Source organism: Protopterus annectens, chromosome 10.part0 (genome assembly GCF_019279795.1).
Source record: "Protopterus annectens isolate FY-2018-M chromosome 10.part0, PAN1.0, whole genome shotgun sequence".
In the NCBI taxonomy this organism is placed as follows: Eukaryota; Metazoa; Chordata; order Ceratodontiformes; family Protopteridae; genus Protopterus; species Protopterus annectens.
Window position 1 is genome coordinate 314,111,274 of NC_056744.1, and position 26,655 is coordinate 314,137,928.

Below are 26,655 nucleotides of genomic sequence, written 5' to 3' on the forward strand. Positions count from 1 at the left end.
AGGTATGTTGGCGGGAGAGGGGGGGTGGGGTGGGCGGGGTTACTGGTGACGTGAGGGGTGTGGCTTTGCTCCTGTTTTAGCCGTGAAGGAAGGTGGCAACCCTAGGATCAAATCCGAACCCATCCTAATAAGAATCAGTGAGGAAAAAAGAAACGGACATCATCAGATCACTGGAAGGCGAAGATGGACAGCACACATGGAACGTTATGGTGAGTACATAACTTCTTTTTTTTCATTGCCTGTTTTGGTAAATTGTGGCCCAGAAATGTGAGGTTGTATTTTTCTTCTTAGGTTTTTCAATGACTTTTTATGGAGAGAATGGGATGATGACGACGACGACACTTGTACTGAATATTCTGCCCTTATAGAAGAACGTATTAAGCTGTAAGTATATAATCTTTAAAGGAATTCCTTTGAAGTTTTTCTCTATGTACCCAGTGGTTTAATTTGGATTTCTGTTTTCTATCCTGCTTGTATTTATTAAAAGTTGTTGGATGGCTGAAGAGCTCTTGTATTTTTGTACCATAATAGCTTTCTCTCACCAGGATTCCTTCCCGCTGCTGTCATGCATAGCCTTTAGGACTTCTGTTAAAAAGTTTTTCTTTCTCCATGCCTTCCCTTTAATAGCTATATTTACCACATAGTATGGAAAATTAAGCCACCTGCCAAGCTCCTTATATTCTATCCTGCCACCAACTAACAAGTTGTGGGAAGACTACCTTTCCTTTCCCATGCAGTTGAGGTAAACATCATGGAGAAGTCTCTGTCTGCAAACCATCACTGTGGAGGAGGGGTTGTGCTGTTAACTTTCACACAGTTGACGAAAAGAAGGCAGTGTGCAGATTTCAGCTTTAGTGCTATTTGGTATTCTGGGTAAGTAGCAGTAGGCAGAACATTTTAGCACAGACCTATTTGTGTAAAATTTTAATCTTGGTATACAGACAGACTCACTAACTTTGTGTTCTTGTCCAGAAACACTAACTTGTGTGAGTAGCAAGAAGTCCCTACCAACTTTACTTCCTAGATTCACAGCTTGATTCTGGGCTTGAAATCCAGACGACCACTGAGAAACCTAGCTAAATTTTCCAGCTGCCCAGAACACTCAGATTAAGCGACTTAGTCTGAGTTGTGTCTGCAGGAATCTCCTGTTAAACCATGATATAAATAGGACATGTTGGAGAGACGGCTATCTTCCTCAGAGAATTCCCATTCTCTGGAGCAGGCTTCCCTTCTGTGTGAAGCAGAGTTCTTCCCTAATGCTGTTTTTAGAACAACTTGGATCAGTGGGTGGGGAAGAAAAAATTCACCCTGGTCTTGTCAGTGTGTGATGGGCAGTGCCAGTTAGTAAGTCATCCCATTATAAATCAGATGTATGGATCACATTTGGGTTGCATGGCTAGGCTTATATGGGCTGTAGTTGTATACATTATTAAGCTATGACCTTATGAACCTCTTCAATACGAGTCTTGCCACTAACTACATCTCTGAGGCTTGAAAAACTGCCATTGTGATGCTCCTACACACATGGGGACGTGTCCAGCCATGTATCCTTTTATAACTATATACCCATCAGTTTTACCAGTCTTGTTAAGCCATCAAAAGTATTATTCCTGTTGCACATGGCATTTCTTAATCTAGTCAGGGCATTTAGTAATATTCATTTGCTGGTTTTGATGACTGCGTCCATCACCTTGGTTACTGTAGCATGGTACCACATGAGAGTACTTCAGTCAGCTATAGCACTGCAGTGATCCATCAGGCGCCAAACAGTGTCTTTCCAAACATGTCTTGAGAAACATTTGCAGGATTTACATCCATTGGTGTCTGGAATCCGCTATGGTACTGCAAGGTCACACGTTTATCTTTTCCCCAACCCCAAGTCACGGTGACCATAGACACTTCCCAGTTAGGGTGGAGGGCACTACAAGGAAAAACAGACATGTGATTCCCCCTCCGAGGCCAATCTCCATCTCAGCATTCTGGAGATGAGGGCAGCTTTTCTAACATTGCAGACCTTTCAGGACTCCCTGCCTTAGGGGTTGATGATCTGTCCTAACAGGAAACATGTCTGTAGTCTGATACATTATCAAACAGGGTGGGTTTGGAAAATCCCATTCTTAGCTGTTATGCAGAGATGCTGGGAGGGATTGGCAATGGACAATATCTTGGCTTTCTTTTAGCAATCCACATTCCAGGGAAATCCAGTGATCTGATGATGTCCGTTTCTTTTTTCCTCACTGATTAGTCCTAGGACCGATATAGGATCCGATTCAGCCACTTTGTAATACTATGCTCTGAATCTCGAGTGCCTTCCTCTGCCATAATGCCTCTCATCTACTCTAACTCCCCAGATTTTGTTTTGTCTCCATTCGGCACAGATCTGGTCTGCAGCTCTCTAGCCTTTTTTTTTTACCTTCAGGTAAGAGAATATTTTTTATATACAGTCTGTTTTTTCTATTTCATTAACTAATATCTAGAGATTTTTTTTACTTGCATCTTTCCTCCCCTCCTGTAGTTTTTTTGTACGTTTGGGTGTTAGGGTCTCCCCTCCCCCTTCACTTCTTTTACAAGTGTGTGCTTCAGCACTACCTTTATTTCCTTTAAAAAAAGGGGGGGGGGGCATTTTATAGATTTAGATAATCTCCGTTCTTCTCTTGCTCTATAGCTTATAACTGTGTAGTGTTTTGTTTAAGCTATCTAGAGTGCGTATGTGTGTGTGCTTGTTGGGTGGCTTACCAACATTGTCAGACAAACCAGCTGGATCTAAAAGATGAACTTCTTGTGGGCACAAAATTCCAAATTCTGATGCCCACACGAAATGCATCTGTTTATTTTTTTTTAACATTTGTTTACCAGGAAAGTCCAACTGGACACCGGTCTTTTTTCAGCAGACACCTGGGGAGAAAAGTTCCATGAGTGACAGTAAATTGTCACGCACACATTATAATCAAAATAAAATGTAGTATACATAGGAACATACAAATTTGTTACATCTTGACAACAAAACTAGGCTTTGAACATAGCTAGTCCTATTTGTAGGGTATGACTTGCGTCAAGATATAAGGTTAAGACAGGTCGGTAGGAACAAAGGATTAAACACCAGGGGGAAAGTTGGATATGTTTTGGGTATACTGTGATGTATCAGAACACTCATGAGGGGTTAGTACAGGAACATAGCCACTTATTGTTTAGATGAGCTTTAAGGGATGGCTTAAAGTGGTTAGTGGATGAGGTTGAGAGAATGGATTTAGGAAGGGCGTTCCATATTCGAGATTACAAACACAACCACAAGGCATTCTATAGTTATGTCAAGAATCTAAATGGCAATGCTCAGATCTGCTCTGAGCTACAACAGAATGGTATTAACTATACTGATCCCAAGGATATTGCCAATATCCTGGCAGATCGATTTTGTGCCAACTTCACCCCTCTCTCACCCCCTAAAGGGCCCATCTCAATACCAAAAGATTGCCAAATTCTGTTAATCACGGCCACACAGGTAGAAATTGCACTCTCCAAAGCTAAGAATACAGCATCCATGGGGACCAGATGACATCCTGGGCTGTGTACTACATGAATTACAAAATGAACTGGCACCTCACCCCAAGTGTCATATTTAATCATAGCCTTACCTCAGGCTTTGTACCCACTGAGAGGCGCACATCTATAGTTATCCCACTCCACAAGGGGGGATCCACCTTGGATCCCGGGAACTACCATCCCATCAGTCTGACGAGCCTGATCTGCAAGGGCATGGAACGCATTATAATGGAACTTATAAACAAAGACATTGGCAACCTTCAGGCACTGGACCCCACCCAGTTTGGGTTTGTGAAGGGCCGATCTTGTCTCCTGAACCTGATTGACTTCTTCAAATCAGTCTCCAGAGCTGTGGATGAGGGTAAGGCGGTCGACACAGCCTATCTGGACCTCGCCAAGGCCTTCGACACCATCCCCCACTCTGGAATCAGATAAACTTACTAAGCTGGGGATAAATCCCTACATCACTTGATGGGTTGCAAACTGGCTTACTGACAGAACCCAGACTGTAAACGTATCCAACTCCAAATCCAGCTCCAGACAAGTGGAGTACCTCAGGGTTCAGTCCTTGGACCGCTCTTGTTTGGCATCTACTTCTCTGAAGTACAGGCCAACACTAAGGGACTCTGGCTAACAAAGTTCACAGATGACTGCAAACTTGGAGCCATTATTGAATCCCCAAATGATGTGGATATTCTACAAAAGGGCCTTACAGAAACAGTTGCTTGGTGCCAAAGCCATGGGCTCAAGCTTAATGCCAAGAAATGTATAGTTATCCCCTTTGGGAAAAAACATGTACCCATGAATTACCATATAGGTGGCAGTACACTAAACACCGAAAGTGTTATGAGAGACTTCGGGATACAGGTGGACAGTGGTCTCAGCTTCGATAAGCACATCGCCACAACAGTCAGGAAATCCTGTGTGGCGCACCTCATCACTAAGGGCTTTTCATCCAGAAAAAAGGGAGGTCATTGTCCCACTGTACTTATCCCTCATTAGGCCCATTATAGAGTATAACACCCCGTTTGGTATGTACCTCACAAGGCATCTGCAACAGCTGGAAAGGCCACAGAAATACCTCACTAAAAGAATCACAGACCTAAAGCAGAATGCCATATGCTGACCATCTATAAAAACTCCAGCTATACTCTCTGGCATATTGTCTACTCGGAGGCGATCTCTGCTTAACATACAAGGCCATGTCAAACCCTGAGTTGTTAGACATGCTCCGCTTAAAGAAATCCCAATCCCTCAGTGCCACACACTCTAGGGATGTAAAGCTTGTCATCACAATGAACAAAACATGCTGGAGGGATAGGTTCCTGACCTAGAGACTCCCCAGACTCTGGGATAGACTGCCCATACATGTTAAGCAGAACGCCTCCTTGGCCCTCTTCAAAAAGAACCTAGATGATTGGATGGGAGATGGGAAATTCATGGTCGGGGATCATGTCAAGTTGCCCTGCTAGACAGGGGTCTAGGGAAGTAAATATTGTGGCATGAAATATCCAGGGAATTGTTAAGGCTAGGCTTGTATAGGCCCTAGGGCCAATAGCCTAGTACCAACCTGTGAACCTATATGTAGTCGGAAAATAAAGTTTCTCCTGTGGTGTTGTTGGCCTTGGAGATGGTAAGCTCTTATTGTTAGAGTGAAATGGTCTGCTGGAATGGTAAGGAAGGATAAGATTTTGTAGAGCAGGGGTTCTAGTTGGTTGTGTTACAATTTTGTGAGTTAGAGTTGGTTGTAAAGAATAATGTTTGGAAGCTCAAGCCAGTCTAGTATCCTTAAAGCTGTACAATGATGTGTTCTATATGGGCAGTCAGATGCAAACATAGCAATTTTATTATAACATGCTTCTAGCTTAGATAAGTTAGTTTTCCTTAGATTAGTTAAAATTGGAAAGGCATATAGTAGAGTGGAGAGCACTGTTATCTTTGATCTGAACACCTTCAGGCTGACTGTAGCATTTATGCGGCCTTTAACCTGCACACCCTCTCAAACAGGAGGAGCAAATTGATTCGGTGTGGAATTTTACATGGTTCTTGAGATCAACCCCCCCCCCCCCCCCCAAAAAAAAAAAAAGCCATCAAGCTGCAAAGACCTTAAAACAGCCGCCTTAGCTTCCCTGGGGGTTCTTCCTCTGCTGAAAAGAGGCTGCTAGATCCAGATTGTTTGGATCAGAGTATGTCCAAGCGTCCGCCAGATCTGATGACTTCATTGGATCAGGGCAAGACCACGGCCCCGATAACCGTACTAGATTAGACAGACACCTTATTGGCCATGGATTCTCCTGTAAGAAGGTCCTCCTTAGATCGAAGCTTTACAGAACCGAGGTCTAGGAGTCAGATGCAAGTACCCATACCGCAGCATGCATTTACAGCTCCTACCTCTAAGATTGCATCCCCAGCCAAGTCAAGACACCCCTTGGCTTCCTCTAGATATTCTCTGAGCCTCTTCCAATCAGACATGGGCAGGATGATGCAAAGTTTTCTTAAGGCACAGATACTGATGGGGCTTTTGCCATCTCCGTCCCATCTGGATCTGTGAGATCTCCAATACCACCCTTGCATGCTCCTCTACTGATCCAACCAGTTGGTTTGAAACCCCAGAATCCTTTTTCTGAGGGAATCAACAGTTCTGAAGATAGTGCTGTCCTAGACTACATCAGGGTCCCAGACCAGGTCTACTCGTATGCCATTGGAGCAGTTTTTGGATCCGAGACAGCACAGGTCTGATGTTATCTGGAGGCTTCAGATCCAGGGTAGGCTGTATTCCTCATCTCCAGGAAGCTTTGGCTCCCAGGGAGAGAGGGAGGGGTCTCCTCGAGTCAGTCTGCCTTTCAGGTGGTAGAGAGGACTTTCACTAGGCCTAGAGCTGTCCTTTCTGCCCCTGGATCCCATCTCCTGAATGAGCCTCCAGACTACCACTGCCCCTCAGGAGAAACCCCTCTCTTCCAATTCCTCTACTGAACCCCCCCCCCCAACAGAAGAGGTACACTGCAAGAAAAAGTGCTAGAGACATTCTGGCAATTTTAAAGCAGTAAGGTGGATGGTCCTCCCAACCTCCTTAGGAGTCTGATGTTTCTGGAGGCCTTCAGGGCAGGCCCATCTATGACCTGGGCAACAACAGCCTCTCCCCCCGGCGGATGAGCTCAGTGATCTAATCTCCTGTGGGGCTGGAAGGAACATGACACAGTGGAGCCCATACCAAAGCGGGCTAAGACCTCCTACTGACAGTCACTTGGAGTAAGGGCATGCCTGTTGATGCTATTGTGGTGTCCGCAGCCACGAAAGAGGTGTCTGTGCAAAGCTTCACTGTCTGTCCCCCAAACAGAGTCCCAGGTTTTGGCCAGGCACGGAAAGCATGTTTATGCCTCAACTACTTTTGGACTGAGAGCATTAAACTAATTGTCACATTTTACGTGACTACAAAGGAACTTGGTAAGAGAGCTCACCAGCTCTTACAGAGAGAGCTTGTTGGAGGAGGACCTAAAGAAGTTATCTCCCCAGCTGTTCACTCTGTCTTCAGTAGCTCATTCCACAATGAAGCTAATCTCTAGCAGTGCAGAGGGCACCTCTTGAGCAGCTGGAACAGGCATAGCCATCAGGAGACATGCCTGGATGAGGCTGTGTGGGTTTGCGGAACCCTTTAAGGTGTCTTTCACCAATGCCCCCTTTGATGGTTCCTGTCTTTCTGGACCATCTTTCAAGGAGACACTCACCCACAGTGAATGGGGGGGGGGGGAGATCCTCAAGAAGATTCTTCTTCCTGAGGAAGAGGATTTCATAAGACTGCACGTGAGGCAGAGGTGAACCGCAAAATCAGGGCTTCAGAAAACCCTTTTCTGATGAGCCCTATCAGCACTCATGTAACGTTGCCTGACTGCCCTTGCACGTAGATGCCTGGACAAATGTACCAAATTACCACAGGGTGCTAAATATAATTTCCAGAGTTACTATGTTCCCTTTTTCTTTCCACCTCCAGGTCCCAGGAGAAATCTCGCCAATGTGCCAGCCAGTCAGAGGGAGTTGAAATCCACGAAGTTCAGAAACTTCTAGAAGAGTCATTCAAAAGGTCCTGACCAAATAACAAGGATTTGGAACTTATTTGTGCTTCTTTTTGGAGGGGGGACCTGTGACTGATCTTAGATCTAAGCAGGCTAAACCTATATGTCAAGAAGTCAAGGTTAGGATGGTTATGGTCAAGTCCATTTGCAGCTTCTTCGCAAGCAGGAATGAATGTGCTGCCCGGATCTCCAGGATGCACACTATCATATCAAAGTAGGCGGTCCATGTGCTTTCAACTGGGAGCCAGTCATTATCAATTCGGAGCCCTGCCCTTTGGTCTCACCACAGCCAAAATGCATGGCAGTGGTAGTAGCTCACCTGAGACTACAAGGATTCCAGGAGTTAGCTGGACAATTGGCTCCTCACGGCACCAATAAAGCATCAACTTCTTCAAGCCACACAGTATCTGTCACAGATCTCCAACCTTTTAGGTGTAACAGTAAATATGGCAAAGTCAAAACTAACTCCTGTGCAGAACTTGAAATTCATAGGAACCCACTTGAACACACGTACACAGATAGCGGCATTGCCCCAACAAATTGTAATATCCCTGAGAAAGCACGTGCATATCCTTCTGGATTTGCCAGCCCCTCCAGCAAGACTGATTCTGAGATCACTAGGTTCTGTCATCAGCAATACATTACCAGTAAATGATTAGAGGGCAATAGCTGTACTGTGCTTTGGCCGGAAGTCATGTTGAGTGGGTGTGAGAAGGTTTTCCTGAAGGAGGAAGTTTAGTAGCTGTGTGTGAATGTTTTGAGTATTTGAGAGAAGGGAAAGGATGGCAGTGGGTCTATAGTTAGATGGGTCAGTTGAGTTTCCCCCTTTATGCAGGGAGATGGAGGATTTCCAAATGACAGGCACTGTTGCTTCTTTAATGGATACTGGATAGGTTATGGATTCAGCAGCTAGTTTGAGGAAGATAGGTGGAAGATTATCTGAGGAGATAGCGCAGGATTTGAGCTTCAGCAGAAGTAATTTCATGTAGGAATGCGTTGAAAGGTGAAGAGGTTTTTAATTAGGTTGGAAAGGAGAGGAGGGGGTATTTGTGTTGTAGTTAGTGGGTGAGTTTTTGGACCATGTCAATGAAGTGTTTATTGAGGAGGGTAGCAAAGATACTAAAAGTCCAGGCTAGCTTCACCAGTCCAACATATTTCTTTTCAAAAACCTTCTACAGAAAAGGTTTATAATAGCAAGTAGAAGAGATTCTCAATTTGGACCTCAAAACAAAATATCAGTCCTTTCTCAGCTTGTGTCTGCTATACTTCTATTCCTAGTTTCACTTTTTCAAGATGGTGCTATTTTCTTTACCATAAAATTACAACTGGCAGCAATTACCAGTTTTCACATGCTCTGCATCCAAAGTATGCAAAGCCTTTATAAAATGTTATTTGAAGTAGTATACTTCATTTGATCTTCAACCTGTGGGTATCGGATCCGAGCTGGCAACTTCAGAAGCATCTGCTCCAAGCTCCTCCCCCTACCCATAATACACCACCACTACCTTCCAACCCACAGATCACGTTTGCTGCAGCTTCCAACACATCGTGATTCTTGAGCTCCAGGTTGTGAGTAGGTTTTTTTAAGTGTTTTTGCCCATGTTTCATTGTGTTTAGTGTGTGTGCCAGTAGTGTAGGTTTCCTCTCTCCTTCCCCCTCTCTGGAGCGTCGAGTGTAGGTTCTTTTCTTTAGTTTTCAGGTAGTTTTGTAGTAGTTAGACCCCCCCCCCCCCTCAGCCTTTTGCGTGCTTGTGGTTCTGAGTGAGTGGCGACTGGAGAGTCTCTTAAAAATTCCTTTTTTGTTTCTTGGGACTAGTTATGGCTGATCTCCCGAAACAAGTCTTTAAAAGATGCACTGAGTGTGGCCACAAACTGTCGCCTGCTGATGGCCACACTCTGTGTTCTTTGTTTGGGTTCTGCCCACCTATCAACGGACTGCAATATTTGGGCTTGTTTTAACCCGTGAGCCCTTAAAGATTGTAGGGCTAAATTTATGATGAAGGGCCTGCTCCCTTCTATGGAGGTGGCCACCTCTACTTCTGCTTCTCTGTGACCGCCTCTCTTCCTCCTCCCGCCCTTGCTTCTTCTTCCTCTCAGGCTGGGACTCATCCTTCTGCCTCTAAGCCTGTGGAAGGAGAAAGTAGAAAGGGCAGGGAGCATGTCTTATCTGACTAGTTCGGATCAGAGTGGCTCTTGGAGCCGGAGCCTGGGTTTTGGATCTGAGGGGGTGGAGCTTTTTTCCATCGGCTCTGACCTTGGGTCACGGCCCCCTCCTCGGCGTGCCATCTACTTCGGGCCCGGCTCAGATTCCCACATCAGATCTGGGGAGAGCAGTTCCCTTAGTGGTGTCCCAGGAAGCTCACTCTCCTTCGCCGTTGATGTTGTGGAAAGGGTTCTCTCCAGTGGATTTGAGGCCCCTGACTATATCTTCGGAGTCCGCTCTGAACTCCCTCTGCTTTGTGCATGAATCCCGTCATTTTACCACAGGGACAGCCCGTGCTCGAGGTGCCCCAGGCTGTTTCCCTTGAGGAACCACAAATAGTTTGTGAGCCCCCTCCGGAAAGCCCCACTGGAGAAGTTCCTCACAAGCATACGTGCAAGAGAAGGCACTTGGACTCCTCTCTGGAGTCCCTTACTGAGGACACTGATTTGGATGATGGGGAAGGTTCTCCCAGATCATCTCCCAAGGATGTCTGTTTTGGAGACCTCATAGAAATTTTGCGCATGCGGGGAGGTTGGTCCACCCCAAAATCTTCCTCTGATGAATTGCTGTTCCTCGAGGCTTTTGGCACAGGCCCGTCCACTTCCCAGGTGTCCTCTCCCACAGATCCATTAGTGGACTTGGTCACCTCGCGGGCTTGGAAGGAATCAGACACACTGGAACCAATCCCTAAACGCCCAGACAAAATATTGAGCCCCCCTGCAGACAGACCAGCCTGAAATAAAGGGTCCCCGGTAGACGCTATGGTGGTAGCAGCCACCACCAAGAAGGAACTAGCCCAGGAGAGTTCCTGGGGCCATCCTCCAGCCCGTGAATCTAGGATGATGGATTGTATAGGGAAGCGGGTTTATGCATCTGCAACCTTTTCTATCAGGGAGCTGAACTATCTGGCCCGAGTTACTGTACTACAGCGCGACATGGTTAAGGAACTGGCTGAGTCTCCCCCAAAGTCCATGTCGCAGGAGTACAGAGCTACATTCTCCACAAGGATGGCCACCTTGACAGCGGTTTCAAATGTCTGTGCGACTCCTCTCACACGCGACCAAAGGAGTGGCTGGGGTGTCTGGGTCTGGCATTTCCATGAAACGTAATGCCTGGTACAGATTGAGTCAGTTCACGGAACCCTTCAAGGCGTCTTTTGCGAATGCCCCGTATGACTGCTCTTCCCTCTTTGGTAAGACCTTCCATGACACCTCGCTTCAGAGTGAGAAAGACGGGAATACACTGCCATTGGAATGTGCTTCTTGAACCCTCAAAGATCCTTTTCCCGGAATCAGCGAGAGCAAAAGAAGATGTGGTTCTGGAAGTCTCAGTATTCCTGAGACACTCTAGGCCCTTCTTCCCCCTAGAGGCAGTGGGGGGGGGACAGGACAGACGCCGGCCCAGAGGCAGAGGGGGTCTGAGGAATTTTGGGTCTCGAACTGTTCTCGGACAGGCCTGCACAGCAACCCTGAGGGGTTACCCGACTGCTCTGGTCTAGAGGGAGTTAGGGGTCACTTGTCGTTGCACCTGGCAGCATGGGAGTCCGTGTCATCAGAATGTTGGGTGCTTCAGATAATTTCCAGAGGCTATTCAATCCCATTTGTGGTTCTCTACACCTTACAAACACCTCCTAGACATACCCCCCCCATGCAAAGGGAGGCAGCAGTGCTAGAGGTTTCCAAGCAGCTAAAGAAACAAGGCATCAAACCCATCCCCCCAGATCAGTCTGGATCGAGCATTTACTCCAGGTTCTTTTTGGCCTGTCTGTTACCAAAGAGAAGTTCTGGATGGTCACCTTACAGTCCATCCTGCTGTACCGGCAAGAGAGCGACTAGATGTGCTCATTCGACTTCCAGGATGCCTGCCATCACATAAAGATGCACATATGCTTCAGGTGGTTTCCCCACTTCTGGCTAGGAGCCAATCACTGTCAGTTTCGAGCCCTACCCTTTGGTCTCACCACAGCCCTCAGGGTGTTCAACAAAGTGATGGCAGTAGTAGTGGCTCACCTGAGGCTTCAAGGGGATTCAGGTTTACCCTTACCTGGACATTTGGCTCCTTACTGCTCCCACCATGCGTCTAGTTTGTCGGACCAGAGACTCTTTCCTACGTCTTGCACACTATCTAAGGGTTACAATCAACACTGCCAAATCTCTTCTGAACCTTGTCTAGGTTATAGAATACATAGGAGCATGGACAGACATGTTAGACAAAAAATTTCCTGCCCTCAGAGTTCGAAATTTAAGGATGCATGTCACTTTCATTTACCTATCTCATCTTCCCTCAGCAGAGTCTGTTTTAAGGGCCCTAGGTTGTATGGTGGCGATGATAACACTTCTACCATGTGCTCGCTTATATATGCGAGTACTACAGTGGACTCTAGTGGTGCAGTAGTCTTTGTTGGATCTTCCATTCTCACCCGATACATCTCAGCAAAGTCTGCAGGTTGTCCGTTCTATGCTGTCTTTGGAAATCTTAGAAGGATGACCTTTTGTTCCAGCCCCTGCCTCCCAGCTAGGGTGGGGAGCATTGTTCTGGAAGGACAGTTCAAGGCATGTGGTCCTTGAGCGAGAACAGTTTGTATATAAACGTTCTGGAGATGAGGGTGGTCCTTTTAGCATTGCAGGCCCTTCCTGCTTTTCTACCTCTAGGAAACATTGCAATTCAGTCAGACAACATGTCCGTGGTCTGGTATATCAACAAACAGGGAGGGAACAGATCTTTACCCCCTTTGTTACGAGGCCGTGAGAGTTTGGGAATGGGCGGCCTCCACCGGGCATTTTCTGGTAGCAATGCATATTCCGGGGCGGTCCAACATTCTGGTGGACTTACTAAGCTGTATTATTCTGATGCCTTACGAGTGGTCTCTGAATCCTTTAGTAGCTGAGCAGATCTTTCAAGAGTGGGGTCGGCCTTGCTGTGATCTCTTCCCATCGCCTTCCAACGCAAAGTGCAGCGAGTTCTTCGCTCTGAACCCCCCCCCCCCCGCCGGGGAGAGTCCCCCAGAGATGCTCTAGTCCATGTTTGGCCTCCCGGTCTTCATTATGCTTATCCCCCTGTACCCCTTATTCTAAAATTCCTACAAAAGGCTTGTCGACTGGGGAGCAAAATGATCCTCATTCCCCCATTTTGGCCTCGCCAAGTATGGTTTCCCTTCCTTTAGTCTCATCTTCTAGCTTCTCCTTAGATCTTGAATCCCATTCAGGATCTCATTTCTCACCCCTTGAGTTCCTTCATCCGAATCTGGACAGTCTGAAGCTTAGTACTTGGCTGCTCCAGTTCCCTTAATTGCTAGGACTCCCGGATTGTCTTCCTCGGTCAGGTCTTTTCTGGTGGCAGCTCATAGGTCGTCCACCAGGAAGGTTTATCGTAGCAAATGGAAGGATTTTTCCTTTTGGGCTTTTCAAGGGAGTTTAGAGCCTTTCATGGTTTCCATTCCGGCTATCCTTGAATTTTTGGCAAATATTTTTCAACAAGGGGCTAGCTCGTCTACAGTCGAGGTTCAACTAGCTGCTATTTCTCATTTTCACGTTGGTGAGAACTCAGCTTCTTTGGCCTCTTTCAGATTGTGCAAAGCCTTTATCAAAGGTACCTTCCTCTTACACCCTCCAGTCAAAGATCCCATCCCCTTGTGAGACCTTACTATGGTACAAGCATTGGTTGTCCCTCCATTTGAACCTGCAGCAACTGCAGATCTTAAGTTTTTGTCTTGGAAGACAGCCTTCCTAGTGGCTATCACCTCGGCTAGCAGGTTTCAGAGCTTCAGCCGTTGTCTTTCAAGATCGCATACATGGTTTTCCATAAGGACAGGGTTTCTTTTTGCACCAATCCTTTTCTCCCAAAAGTAGCATCTGAGGTTAATATCAATCAGACTATGAATTTACCTGTTTTCTTTCTAAATTTTACAAACAAAATTGAATTGCATTTGTTGGATGTTCATAGACAGTTACGGTTCTATATGCACAGCACCAAAACTTTTCGTAAATATGACCATTTTGTGTCCTTTAGTAAACCTTTTTTGGGTAAACATATTTCCAAGGTGACCATTGCCAGGTGAATCTCTCTGTATTCTTCAGATCTACAAGGATAAAGGGTCGTCTCCTCCAGGTCAGGTTAGAGCTCACTCGACAAGGACCATGGCTACTTCTGCGGCTTTTTGGTCGAGAGTATCCTTAGACGACATTTGTTCTGTGACTACTTGATCCTCATCTCATACCTTTATTTCTCACTATGAATTGAATTTGATTTCTCAAAGGAAAGCATCCTTTGGTTCCGTGGTGCTTCAGAATATCCTTCCATGAGGGCCAAACAGATGTTTAGTAGCTGGGGACTCTGTCCCACAGGTTGAAGATCAAATGAAGTAAACTACTTCGGATAAAGAAGTTATGTACTCACCATAACGTTCCATCTGAGTAGTTCTACTTCATTTGTCTTCAACCGTCCCTTCTGCCATCCCCCTGGCCTTACCATATGGACAGTGCTCTTAGCTTGCATTTTTTGTGTAAAGTGTTTTGGATTGGGTTGTTTAGTGTGGGGTGCAGTAAACTCGATCTGAGGGTTGGAAGGTATGGTGGTGTATTATGGGTAGCGGAGGAGCTTGGAGCAGATGCTTCTGAAGTTACTGGCTCATATCCATTACGGATCCGATACCCACAGGTTGAAGACAAATGAAGTAGAACTACTCAGATGGAACGTTACGGTGAGTACATAACGTTTTATGTTAAGTTGTCCATCTCGCCTTCGTTCTTGCTGTTTGGGTTCGGAGCCGATCCTCTGCTCCAACTCGGCCAGCTTCTATAGCTCGAGAGCTGTTTACTGGCTCGAGGCTACCCCTTATCCCAGAATGCCCAGCGTCAGCTATCCAGATCTCGTTTGCCACTTCAGCTGCAAGGTTGCTTAGTTACTGACTCAGGCTTAGTATAGTTTTTTTCTATTATTGTATTTGCTGTTTATTCTTAAAATTCTGTCAAGTTTTTTTGTCAAGTTTTTGTCTAGATATATTACTTTATCCCTTATCGCTTTTTTGTGTGTTTTAGGTTTGTTGGCCGTCGCTCCATAACTCGCAGGTCTTCTGTTTCCCCTGAACTCGTTTAAATTAGAGAGTTCTCCCTCCCCTCTCTTAGGACAGCCATTTAAATTAGAGGTTCCTTAACTGGAAAAAAAAAAGTTTGTTTCTTGTTTTGTAGTATAGCTTTTTCTTATTGTTGTGGTGGTGGTTGTTAGGAAAATGTCTAAAGATACCAAGGTATCTGGCTTCAAAAAGTGTGACTCATGCTGTCAGAAAATCTCTGACAGATGGGCACATTAGTGTATATTGCTTGGGCGCGCAGTTCACCTTCAGGACTCCTGTTCTATATGTCATGCTTTTAGTCCAAGGGTCCCGCAGGAGCGCAAAAACAAATTAATCCTTTGGGGATTATTGAAGCCTCAGGATTCTCCAGCTAAAAGTACTCAGCCAGTGAAATCCCCTAAGTTTGTCAAGCCGTCGGCTCCACCTTCAAAGTAGACTCCTTTACTTGACCAACCAAGTATGTCGGTGCCGGCTGGCACTGACAAGGCAACTCCTTAGTCGGCTCCATCTGCTATTTCGGAGCCGTCTCGGAGTCATAAGAGACTGAGGTCTCCGTCCTTGGAGTCCATCCACTTGGCACCTCAGTCACCCTTGTTACGGAGTGAACGTAGCCATCATTCTTCCCACTCCTCTCAATCCTCTAAATTATCGGATCATGATAAGGAGAGAGTAGTAAGCAGGTTGCTTAAGTCACAGGCACTGGCAAAATGACTGTCCAGCCCACCTCAAAAGGTATCTGCTCCAACCGCTTCTATTTCTGTTCCTCCGACTACATTTAGCTCTGAGCCGGAGACCATGGATCCGCAGGTAGTAGAACCGTCTGTGCCGATCATCATCTCTCCTTCGGTTCCGATGCCGTCTCCGATTACCTCGATTGTACCTTCTGTCGAGAGATCTGGGCACCGGGACTCTCTCGGCTCTGAGGGGGGGATTGACATTGGACATTTGTCCAAACCCATTCTCCCCCTTGGAGCTTCGGCACAGGTGAGCTCGGCTTCAAAATCGGCCTCTGAGCAGTCACCCTCAACGTAGAGAAGAACTCCTGTTTCTTCGCAGCCAGATCTTTTTCTGCCTAGATGTCAGGACGCCTTTGAGGTCAAGTGGAGTGTGCTGTCCTCTGAAACGGCTCTACTGCCAGCTCCATCGGCTCCTCCCCCCGTGGTGTCCCAACCTCTACTCCTCCTCCAGACCCCAAGCGTGGGGAACCTATGCCCCAGCACACCCCATTGTGTGATCCCTCTTCTAACAAATCCTCCCCTGATCACTCGAAAGAGCCTCCCCGGATGAAGTGCAAGAGGAAGCACATAGACTCCCCTGAATCTGTCACCTCAGATACAGACATGGATGAATCTGAAGGGTCACCAAGGTCCCCCTCTGAAGATGTTTCCTTTTCGGACATCCTTGAAATGCTTAGGAGGGACTGGACTTCCCTAGCCCCTACCGAGGACGAGTCTGTATACCTGGACACACTCGGTTCCCAACCTTCCACCTCCTGGGTATCTCCTCCTTTCGATCCACTCATGTCTTTAGTGGCTCGAAAGGCTTGGTCAGCTCCAGATTCTGTGGAACCTACTCCGAGGAGACCAAACAAATTTATTACAGCCCTCCAGGACATACATTTCCTCTTCAAACGTGTGCCCGTTGATGCCTTGGTGGTAGCAGCAGCCACCAAGAAAGAGCAGAAACCTCTTCATCTGTTCATCTTCCAAACAGAGTCTTGGACGATGGACAGATATGGAAAGTGAATTTTTGCTTCAGCGAACTTTTCAATGAGGTCCCTGAACTATCTATGCCATTTTACACGTCTTCAAAGGGATCTCCTGAAAGAGCTTGGAGATGCCCTTCAAGATCCTACAGCTGAGGAAGTACAAGCCAAAGTAGCTTCTCAGCTTGCGACTCTTAATTCCATAGTCAACTCCTCCATGAGGCTGATTTCCTATGCAGCTGATGGAGCGAGCAGAGCCACAGGGACAGATGTGGCTCTCAGGAGACATGCTTGGATGCGGCTGTGTCAGTTTGCAGAACCCTTTCGAGAGTCCTTCACCAATACTCCCTTTGATGGCTCCTTTCTCTTTGGGACTCAGGTGAAAGACACGTTGACCAGGTGTGAGCAGGAAGGAAAGACTCTGCCGTGGGAGTTAATTTTTTCCAGACCTTATCCCAAGAGTCAGAAGAGCGTAAAGATGTGGTTCCGAAAATCTCAGGGACCTTTGCCTGACGCACATGATTTTTTTCCCCAGGGGCAGAGGGGGAAACCACAATAACAGACGCCGCCCTCATGGCAGAAGGGGACCGCAAAACCAAGGTGACAGAGAAACCTTCTCTGCCAAGCCCTTCCAGCATTCCTGAAGGGTTGCCCGACTGCTCACCTCTGGAGGCAGTCGAGGGGGGAGACTTTTGCTGTACCCAAAAGCCTGGCAAAATACAAGAGACAGATTGGTACTATCCATTATATCCAGATGTTACAAAATTCCCTTCCATCAATCCCCCATAGAATTAAAAAAGCCCATCCCAGATGTCCCACCCAATCTAAGGTATCAAGCAGTCACAGAAGTTTTAATACTGCTAGAAAAAGAGCCATTCAAGAAGTCCCCGCAGACCAACTAGGATCCGGAACTTACTCAAGATTCTTTTTAGTACCACTGGAGACCAATACTGGATCTCAGCAGATTGAACAAATCTGTACAGAAAGAAAAGTTCCGGATGGTGATACTGCAGTCCATTTTCCCTTTTCTGGGTCAGGACAATTGGATGTGCTCGACAGATCTTCAGGATGCGTGCTACCATATCAAGATGGATAGACGCTCCAGGAGATTTCTTCGCTTTCAGGTAGAGGCCAGTCATTACCAGTTCAGATCTCTGCCCTTTGATCTTACCTCAGCCCCCAGGGTGTTCACCAAGTGTATGGCCGTAGTCATGGCTCACCTGAGGCGTCAAGGATTCCAGGTGTCTAGACGACTGGCTCCTGACTGCTATCACCAGGCATGAACTCTTAGAGGCACGGGATTATACAATCACATCATGCACTCAACTAGGCATTACAGTAAATTTCGAAAAATCTGCCTTGTTGCCCTGTCAGTATCACATACATAGGAGCAGAATTAAACACAAGAAATGTTTGCAAGATTACCACAGGAAAGCGTTTCCACTATTCGTCAACAAGTGTTAATTCTAATGCAAAGCAAAAGGATTCAAGTCAGATATGTCCTCTAAGCTCTAGGCTCCATGGCAGCTGCCACTCTTCTTGTCCCATTAGCACGTTTTCACATGAGAATCCTTCAGTGGCTTCTTTTCACGCAGTGGTCTTTCTAGGAACTACCCATGTCTCACATGATCCTGATCACAGAAACATGCAAAAGGCACCTTTCTTGGTGGATGGTCTCCCCACTAGTAATTCAGGACAGACCTTTCATACAACCCCACAGTGACCACGGACGACTCCCTGATAGGGTGGGGGGGCATTATCTAGGCAGGACAGTCCAAGGCACTTAGCAACCTCACGAGCATCATCTGCATATCAATGTCCTAGAAATTAGAGCGGTGCTCCTAGCATTGCAAGCCCTTCAAGACTCTTCCTTCTGGGACCATTGCAATCCAAACGGACAACGTGTCAGTGGTGTGGTACATCAAACAGGGCGGGACCAGGTCTTACCCCTTGTGTCGAGAAGCACTCACTGTGGCAATGAGCAATTTCCTCCCAACGTTTTCTGATGGCAACACACATCCCTGGGAAATCCAACGTCATAGCGGATAGGCTCAGCAGAGCTTTCGTCATGCCTCTCGAGTGGTCTCTGAATCAGGAAGTTGCGGATCTTATCTTCCGCAAATGGGCACATTTTGTCACTTCTTTCAACAACAAATGCAGCCGTTACTTCCTCTTTCAGGTCATATACCCAGAGATGCTGTAGTCCACGATTGGCCTCAGGGACTCCTTTACGCTTTTCCCCCTTTTCCCCTAATACAGAAAGCAAAATGGTTGTTACAAAACGATCCTCATTTACCCCATTTTGGTCTCGACATATATGGTTCCTGTTCCTGCACCTTCACCTTCTGGATCAACTGTGGATTCTGGACCCGGTTCCAGATCTTCTGATTCATCAGTCAGGCGGGTTGCACCATTCCCTTCAAACTCTCCAGCTCACAGCTTGGTTACTCCACTTCCAACATTAGCTAGGCTTTCCAGTATCTCCTCAGCAGTCCATGATATTATTGTTTCCTCACATAAGTCTACTACGAGGAAAATGTATGCTAGTAAATGGAAACGGTTTTCTTACTGGGCAGAATCTAGAAATTTGAATCCTTTTTCAGCCCCAGTCCATGAAATTCTTGAATTTCTAGTACAACTCTTTCAGTATGGTGCAGCTTCCATTACCATTAGAGTACAACTAGCTGCCATTTCTAATTTTCATATCGGTATGTTTAATTTTAGCATAATGTCTCATAAAGCTCTGCAAGGCCTTTATGAAAGGAACATCTCTTCTTAGACCCCCAGTTAGAGATCCTCCTCCTCCTTGGGATCTCAATCTAGTTTTAGCTTCCTTAATTTTGCCTCCCTTTGAACCGGCAGCATCATGTTCCGTAAAATGTCTTTCTTGGAAACACTTTTTCTGGTTGCTGTCACTTCAGCTAGACGTGTCTTAGAACTTCAAGCACTATGTGTTCGTCCTCCTTACCTGGTGTTTCACAAGGACAGAGTTTCTCTGAGGACCAATCCATCCTTTATTCCTAAAGTCTGCTGAGAAAACAATTTAACTCAATCCATTGATCTCCCAGTTTTCTTTCCTAATCACAGCAACAATGCAGAATACAAGCTGTACCAATTAGAATTGCATAGACAATTGGGTTTTTACCTCCATAGAACTAAGGAACTAAGAAAGTCAGACCAGTTATTTCTTTCTTATGCTTTCAACAAACAAGGCCTTCCAGTTTCTAAGATGACCTTATCCAGATGGTTATCTGATACTATTGCCTTTATTTATCAGTTATGAAATAGAGCTACCACCTAAACCAAAAGGTCATTCCACTAGAGCATTAGCCACCTCTGTAGCCTTTCAGTCTCGGTTGCCCATAGACTCTATCTGTGCAGCTGCCACTTGGCCAAACCCTCACACTTCTATCTCTCATTACAAGGTGGATATGATCTCCCGGAGCAGAGCTTCCTTTTGTTCTGCTGTTTTGAAGAGTCTGTTCGATAGAGCCACCTGGGATTTTAGGTACTAGGGGTGCTATCCCTAAACAGCAAGAATGAAGGCGAGATGGACAACTTAACATAAAGAAGTTATGTACCTACCATAACGTTAGTTGTCTTCATCTCGCCTTCCTTCTTGCGTCCCTCCCCCCTTCCCCCTTCCTAGAGGATTGAGAGGAGTTCCTTTTTTGTTTTCACTGGCTGGGCATCTTTTAATGTTAAGTTGTCTATCTCTCCTTCGTTTCTTGCTTGTTGGGATCGGAGCCGATCCTCTGCTCCGACTCTGCCATCTTCTATAGCTCGAGAGCGGTTTATTGGCTCGAGGCTACCCCTTATCCCATGATACCTAGCGCTAGCTACCCAGATCTCGTTTGCCGCTTCAGCTGCGAGGTTCGTTGTTGCTGGCTCAGGCTCGTATACGTTTTATTGCACTATTTTTTCTGTCAGATTAGGGTTTTTCTGATAGTTTTTTGTTTTAATTATAGTCGCTAACTAGTTTGTTTAGTGTAATTGTAGTTTTCCCTTAGAACTCATTTAAATTAGAGAGTTCTCCCCCTCTATCCCTTGTAGCTTTTTGTTTAAACCTTTTCTTTCTATTTCTTAGGTAGCTGTTTAAGTTAGAAGCTTCCTGGTTCTTTAAAAAACAAAAAAAAAAAAAAAAAAAAAACCTTTACTTGTAGTATACTGTGTTGTTTTTTTTTTGTTTTTTTTTTTTTGTGGTAGTGTCTGTTTAGTTTTTTGCTGTTCGGCCTTTGGCCAAAAACAATTCAGTATAGGTGTAGTATCTTAGTTGGATATGCTTAAAGAATCCAAGGTGTCTGGATTCAGGAAGTGTGACTCATGCTGTCAGAAAATGTCTGACAGATGGGCACACTTCTTGCGTCTATTGCTTAGGCACAGTGCACCTGCAGGACTCTTGTTCTGTATGCCATGCATTCAGCCCAAGGGTTCTGCAGAAGCGCAAAAATAAGCTTATTTTGAGGGGTCTCCTTAAGCCCCAGGATTCACCGGCCAAGACTCAGCCAGTGAAATCTCATAACTGACCAAATTGTCGGCTCCCAGCTCGGAGCCGTCATTGGCCCAAGCCTTACCTACTACTTCGGTTCCGGCTGGAACCATGGAGACTGCCTTCCCGTCGGCTCCACCAGTACCTTTGAAGCCGTCACTGACTCACAAGAGGCAGAGGTCCCCATCTCTAGAGTCTATACATTCGGCCCCTCGGTCTCCCCTGTTGCAGAGTGACTGCAGTCACAGATCCTCCCACTCTTCTCGGCTCTCTAGGCTCTAGGATCACGACGTGGAGAGAGTGGTCAGTAGGTTGTTGAAGTCGCAGGCACTGGCCAGAATGTTGTCCAGCCCTCAACAGGTGTCTGCTCCGACTGCTTCCATTGAGCTCGGACCCAGAGTTTGTTGGGGTTCGAATCGTGGAACCGTCAGCACTGATAATGATTTCCCCTTCGGTTCCGTCGTCGGCTCCGATCCCCTCGATGGTGCCGTCTGTCGAGGGATCTGGGCGCCGAGACTCCCTCGTCGGCTCCAATGGGGCGAGTGGCATCGGACCCTTGTCCGACCCTGTTCTCCCTCTCGGAGCATCGGCGCAGGTGAGCTCGGCTCCTGCATCGGCCTCGGAGCCGTCTCCCTCTGTGCGGAGGACGATTCCGATTTCCTCGGAACCGGAGCCTTCTGCATTGTGGCAAGGACGCCTTCGATGTCATGAGGAATGTACTGGCCTCTGAGTCAGCTCCACTTTCGATCCTACTGGCTCCATCTCCCGTAGTGCCTGTGTCAACCACTGCCCCTCCTCCAGACCCCAAGCGTGGGGAACCGGTGCTCCAGAGCACCCCATTGGGTGTTTCCTCTTCTTCCAAAGCCTCCCCTGATCTTTCAGAGGAGCCCCCTCGGAAGAAGAAGTGCAAGAGGAAGAACATTGACTCCCCTGAGTTTGTCCCTTCGGATATGGATTTGGATGAATCGGAAGGGTCCCCGAGATCCCCTTCCGAAGATGTTTCCTTTTCGGACATTCTAGAAATGCTTAAGCAGAGGGGGAACTGGACTTCCCTAGCCCCTACTGTGGACGAATCTGTATTCCTGGATGTGTTCGGTTCCTGACCTTCTACCTCCTGGGTGTCTCCGCCTTTCGATCCACTAATGTCAGTGGTGGCTCGAAGGGCTTGGTCAGCTCCGGATACAGTGGAAGCAACCCCGAGGAGACCCGGCAAGTTTATCACTGCACCTCCTGATAAACGGTTCCTTACTAAGGGTGTTCCCGTAGATGCTATGGTGGTAGCAGCAGCCACTAAAAAGGAGTTAGCGGAAATTTCTTCCTCTGTCCATCCTCTTAACAAGGAGTCTAGGACCATGGATACATATGGGAAGCGAATGTTTGCTTCAGCGACTTTTTCCATGAGGTCGCTGAATTACTTATGCCATTTTACCAGGCTTCAGAGGGATCTCCTGAAAGAGCTTGGAGAATTCCCTCCAGGATCCATCAGCTGAAGGGGCTCAAGCTAAAGTGGCTTCTCAGCTGGCGACCCTTAATTCGGTAGTTAACTCCTCCATGAGGCTCATTTCCTATGCGGCCGATGGTGCGAGTAGAGCCGCAAGTACAGGCGTGGCCCTCAGGAGACGCACATGGATGCGGCTGTGTAATTTTGTGGAACCTTTTAGAGCGTCGTTCACCAGCACTCCCTTTGACGGTTCATTTCTTTTTGGACCACAAGTGAAAGACACTCTGACTAGGTGTGACCAAGAAGGCAAGACTCTATCTGCCGTGGGAGTCCGTTTTTCCACTCCTCCTAGACCATATCCCAAGGGTCAGAAGAGTGGTAAAATGTGGTTTCGGAAATCCCAGGGAGCCTCGCCTGACAAACGTAGTGATTTTTCCTCCAGGGCAGAGGAGGAAACAACAGACGCCGCCCTCGGGGCAGACCCAGTCTGAGGGCCCAAGCAGTCATAGAAGTTTCAAGACTGCTAGAAAAAGTCATCCAGGAAGTCCCGGCAGACCAACTCGGATCCGGAACTTACTCAAGGTTCTTTTTGGTACCAAAAAAGACAGGGGACTGGAGACCAATATTGGATCTCAGCAGACTAAACAAGTCTGTTCAAAGAACAAGGTTACGGATGGTCATGCTACAGTCCATTCTACCCTTTTTGGGTCAGGACAATTGGATGTGCTCAATAGATCTTCAGGATGCATACTATCACATCAAAATGGACAGGAGCTCCAGGATATTCCTTCGCTTCCGCCTAGGAGCCAGTCATTACCAGTTCAGAGCTCTGCCCTTTGGTCTCACCACAGCCCCCAGGGTATTCACCAAATGCATGGCAGTAGTCACAGCTCACCTGAGCCATCACGCATTCCAGGTGTTTCCTTATCTAGACGACTGGCTCCTTACTGCTATTACCAGGTATCAACTCCTTCAAGCCAGGGACTGTACAATCACAATTTGTGCCCAGCTAGGCATTACTATAAATTTCGAGAAATCTGCCTTATTGACCTGTCAAGCTATTACCTATATAGGAGCAGATTTAGATACAAGAAGTATGTCCGCAAGGCTACCGCCAGACAGGGTGGCCACAATTCCGCAGGAAGTTCATACCCTCATGCAGTGCAAAAGGCTACAAGTCAGGTTGGTCCTTCAAACTCTGGGTTCTATGGCAGCGGTAATTCTTCTGATACCTCTGGCCCGTTTTCACACGAGAATCCTTCAGTGGCTTCTCTTCACACAGTGGCCCTTTCAACAGCTCCACATGTCTCACATGATCATAATTACAGAAACATGCAAAAGACACCTTTCCTGGTGGATGGTCTCCCCACTAGTGTCTCAGGGCAGACCATTCATCCAGCCTGCCCCGGTTGCCACCAGTGACCATGGGTGCCTCGCTAATAGGGTGGGGTGGGGTGGGGGGGGGCATTATCAGGGCAGGACAGTCCAAGGCACTTGGCAGCCTCACAAGTACCATCTACACATGTCTTGGAGATGAGAGCCGTGCTCCTAGCGTTGCAACCACTTCAGGACTCCCTCCCTTCCAGGACCATTGCAATTCAAACGGACAACATGTCAGTAGTGTGGTACATCAACAAGCGGGGCAAAACCAGATCCTACCCCCTATGCCAAGAAGCACTCAGACTCCGGCAGTGGGCGATTTCCTCTCAACGATTTCTGATTGTGACGCACATCCCTGGAAAGTCCAACGTCATAGCGGACAGGCTCAGCAGAGCTATTCTCATGCCTCACGAGTGGTCTCTGAATCAGGTAGTTGCGGATATGATCTTTTGCAAATGGGGACAGCCTTGCTGCGATCTGTTTGCCAACCCCTTTCAACAGCAAATGCAGCAACTACTTCTCCCTTTTACCACTTCCCGATCACCCTCCCAGAGACGCTCTAGTCCATGATTGGCCTCAGGGACTTCTTTATGCCTTCCCGCCATTCCCTCTTATACCCAAACTCATACAGAAAGCTATATCGTTGGGTTGCAAAATGATCCTCATTGCCCCTTACTGGCCTCGACAGATATGGTTTCCGTTCCTGCACCATTACCTCCTCGAGCAGCCCTGGACTTTGGATCCTATTCCAGTCCTGCTGATTCATCAATCAGGAGAGCTGCATCGATCCCTCCAAACACTCCAGCTCACAGCTTGGTTGATCCAATTCCAACCCTAGCCAGGCTTCCCAGTATCTCCCCGGCTGTGCGTGAGATTGTCTCCTCTCACAAATCCGCTGCTAGGAAGACTTATGCTAGCAAATGGAAACGTTTCTCTTGTTGGGCAGAGGCTAGGAACATAGATCCCTTTTCAGCCCCAGTTCACGAAATCTTGGAGTTCCTAACGGAGCTTTTTCATTCTGGGTCTGCTTCTGCCACAATCAGGGTTCAGTTAGCGGCCATCTCTAACTTTCATGTTGGGTTTTCTAATCTAAGCAGTATGTCTCATAAGCTGTGTAAGGCCTTCCTCAGAGGGACGACTCTCCTTAGGCCCCCAATGAGAGATCCCCCTCTTCCTTGGGACCTTAATTTGGTACTAACCTCCTTGATTATGCCACCTTTTGAACCAGCAGCATCCTGCTCCATTAAGTTTCTATCTTGGAAAACTCTCTTCCTGGTAGCTATTACCTCAGCCAGACGTGTCTTGGAACTTCAGGCACTAAGTGTTCATTCATAGGTAAATAGGTAGGTACTAGGCTATTGGCCCTAGGGCCTATATAAGCCTAGCCAAAGGTACCCTGGCTTTCGCCACCCAAGAAAATTATTTTCCTGTGCCACTGTCAAGCAGAGCCACAGAAGTGATCCCCGAGGTGAATTTCCTATCTCCCATCCAATCATCAAGATTTTTCTTGAACAGTGCTAATGAGGAGCTTTGTTTGCTATAGATAGGTAGTTTGTTCCAGAGTATGGGAAGTGCCTGGGACAGGAATCTATCCCTCCAGCATGTTCTGTTTATTGTGGTGACGAGGTTTCGGTCCCTAGAGCGTGTAGCTCGTAGGGATTGAGATTTCTTTAAGTGGAGCATGTCTAAAAGCTCTGAGTTTGACCTAGCTTTGTGTGTTAGGTAGAGATCGCCTCTGAGTAGGCGATATGCAACGGAGTAATGCTACAGTTTTTTGAGACAGTCTGCATAGGGCAACTCTTTGAGGCCGGTAATCCTCTTTGTGAGGTATTTCTGTGGCCTTTCCAGTTGTTGTAGATGTCTTGTGAGGTACATACCAAAAGGGGCATTGTACTCTATAATGGGTCTAATGAGTGACGAGTAGAGGGGAACAGTGACCTCATTTTTCCTGGATGAGAAACCTTTTGTGATGAGGTGTGCCACGTAGAAGGATTTCCTGACCACTTTAGCGATGTGATTATCAAAGGAGAGACTACTGTCCACCTGTGTCCCAAGGTCTCTTATCCCACTTTTGGTGTTAAGTAGACAACCACCTATGTGGTAGTTCATGGGTACTGAGTTTTTACCAAAAGGAATGACAATGCACTTTTTGGCATTGAGCTTGAGGCCATGGCTTTGACACCAGGCATCTGTCTCAGCCATGCCCTTTTGTTGGATGTCCACATCTTTTGGAGTTTTGATTATGGCTCCTAGTTTGCAGTCATCTGAGAAGTTTGTTAGCCAAAGACCTTCTGTGTTCGCCTGTACTTCAGAGAAGTAGATACCAAACAGGAGAGGACCCAGGACTGAACCCTGTGTTACTCCACTTGTCACTGGTCTGAAGCTGGACTTGGTCTGCTACTTTCACAGTGTGGGTTCTGTCAGTGAGCCAGTTGGCAACCCATCTTGTAACATAGGGATTTATACCTAGTTTAGTGAGTTTATCTATAATTCCAGAGTGGGGGATGGTGTCAAAAGCCTTGGCGAGATCTAGATAGGCTGTGTGAACCACCTTACCCTCATCTACGGCGTTGGTGACTGCTTCAAAGAAGTCTATCAGGTTTAGGAGACATGATCTGCCTTTTACAAACCCGAACTGGGTGTGGTCCTGAGTTTGGAGATTACCAATGTCATTGTTTATAAGTTCCATGATGATATGCTCCATAGCCTTGCAGACCAGGCTCGGTAGGCTAATGGGGGCGGTAGTTTCCGGGGTCT

The 26,655-nt window shown here is 46.9% G+C and overlaps 1 protein-coding gene across 1 annotated transcript in view; it reads left to right on the forward strand.

Annotated features, from left to right (window-relative positions):
- The window catches only part of LOC122814137 (testicular spindle-associated protein SHCBP1L-like), a 1,630,938-nt gene that overhangs the window by 61,085 nt on the left and 1,543,198 nt on the right, over positions 1-26,655 (forward strand). The window contains exon 2 of the mRNA XM_044086750.1: positions 292-384. Within this exon, the coding sequence (XP_043942685.1) occupies positions 292-384 (93 nt within the window). The remainder of the gene's footprint in view (positions 1-291; positions 385-26,655) is intronic.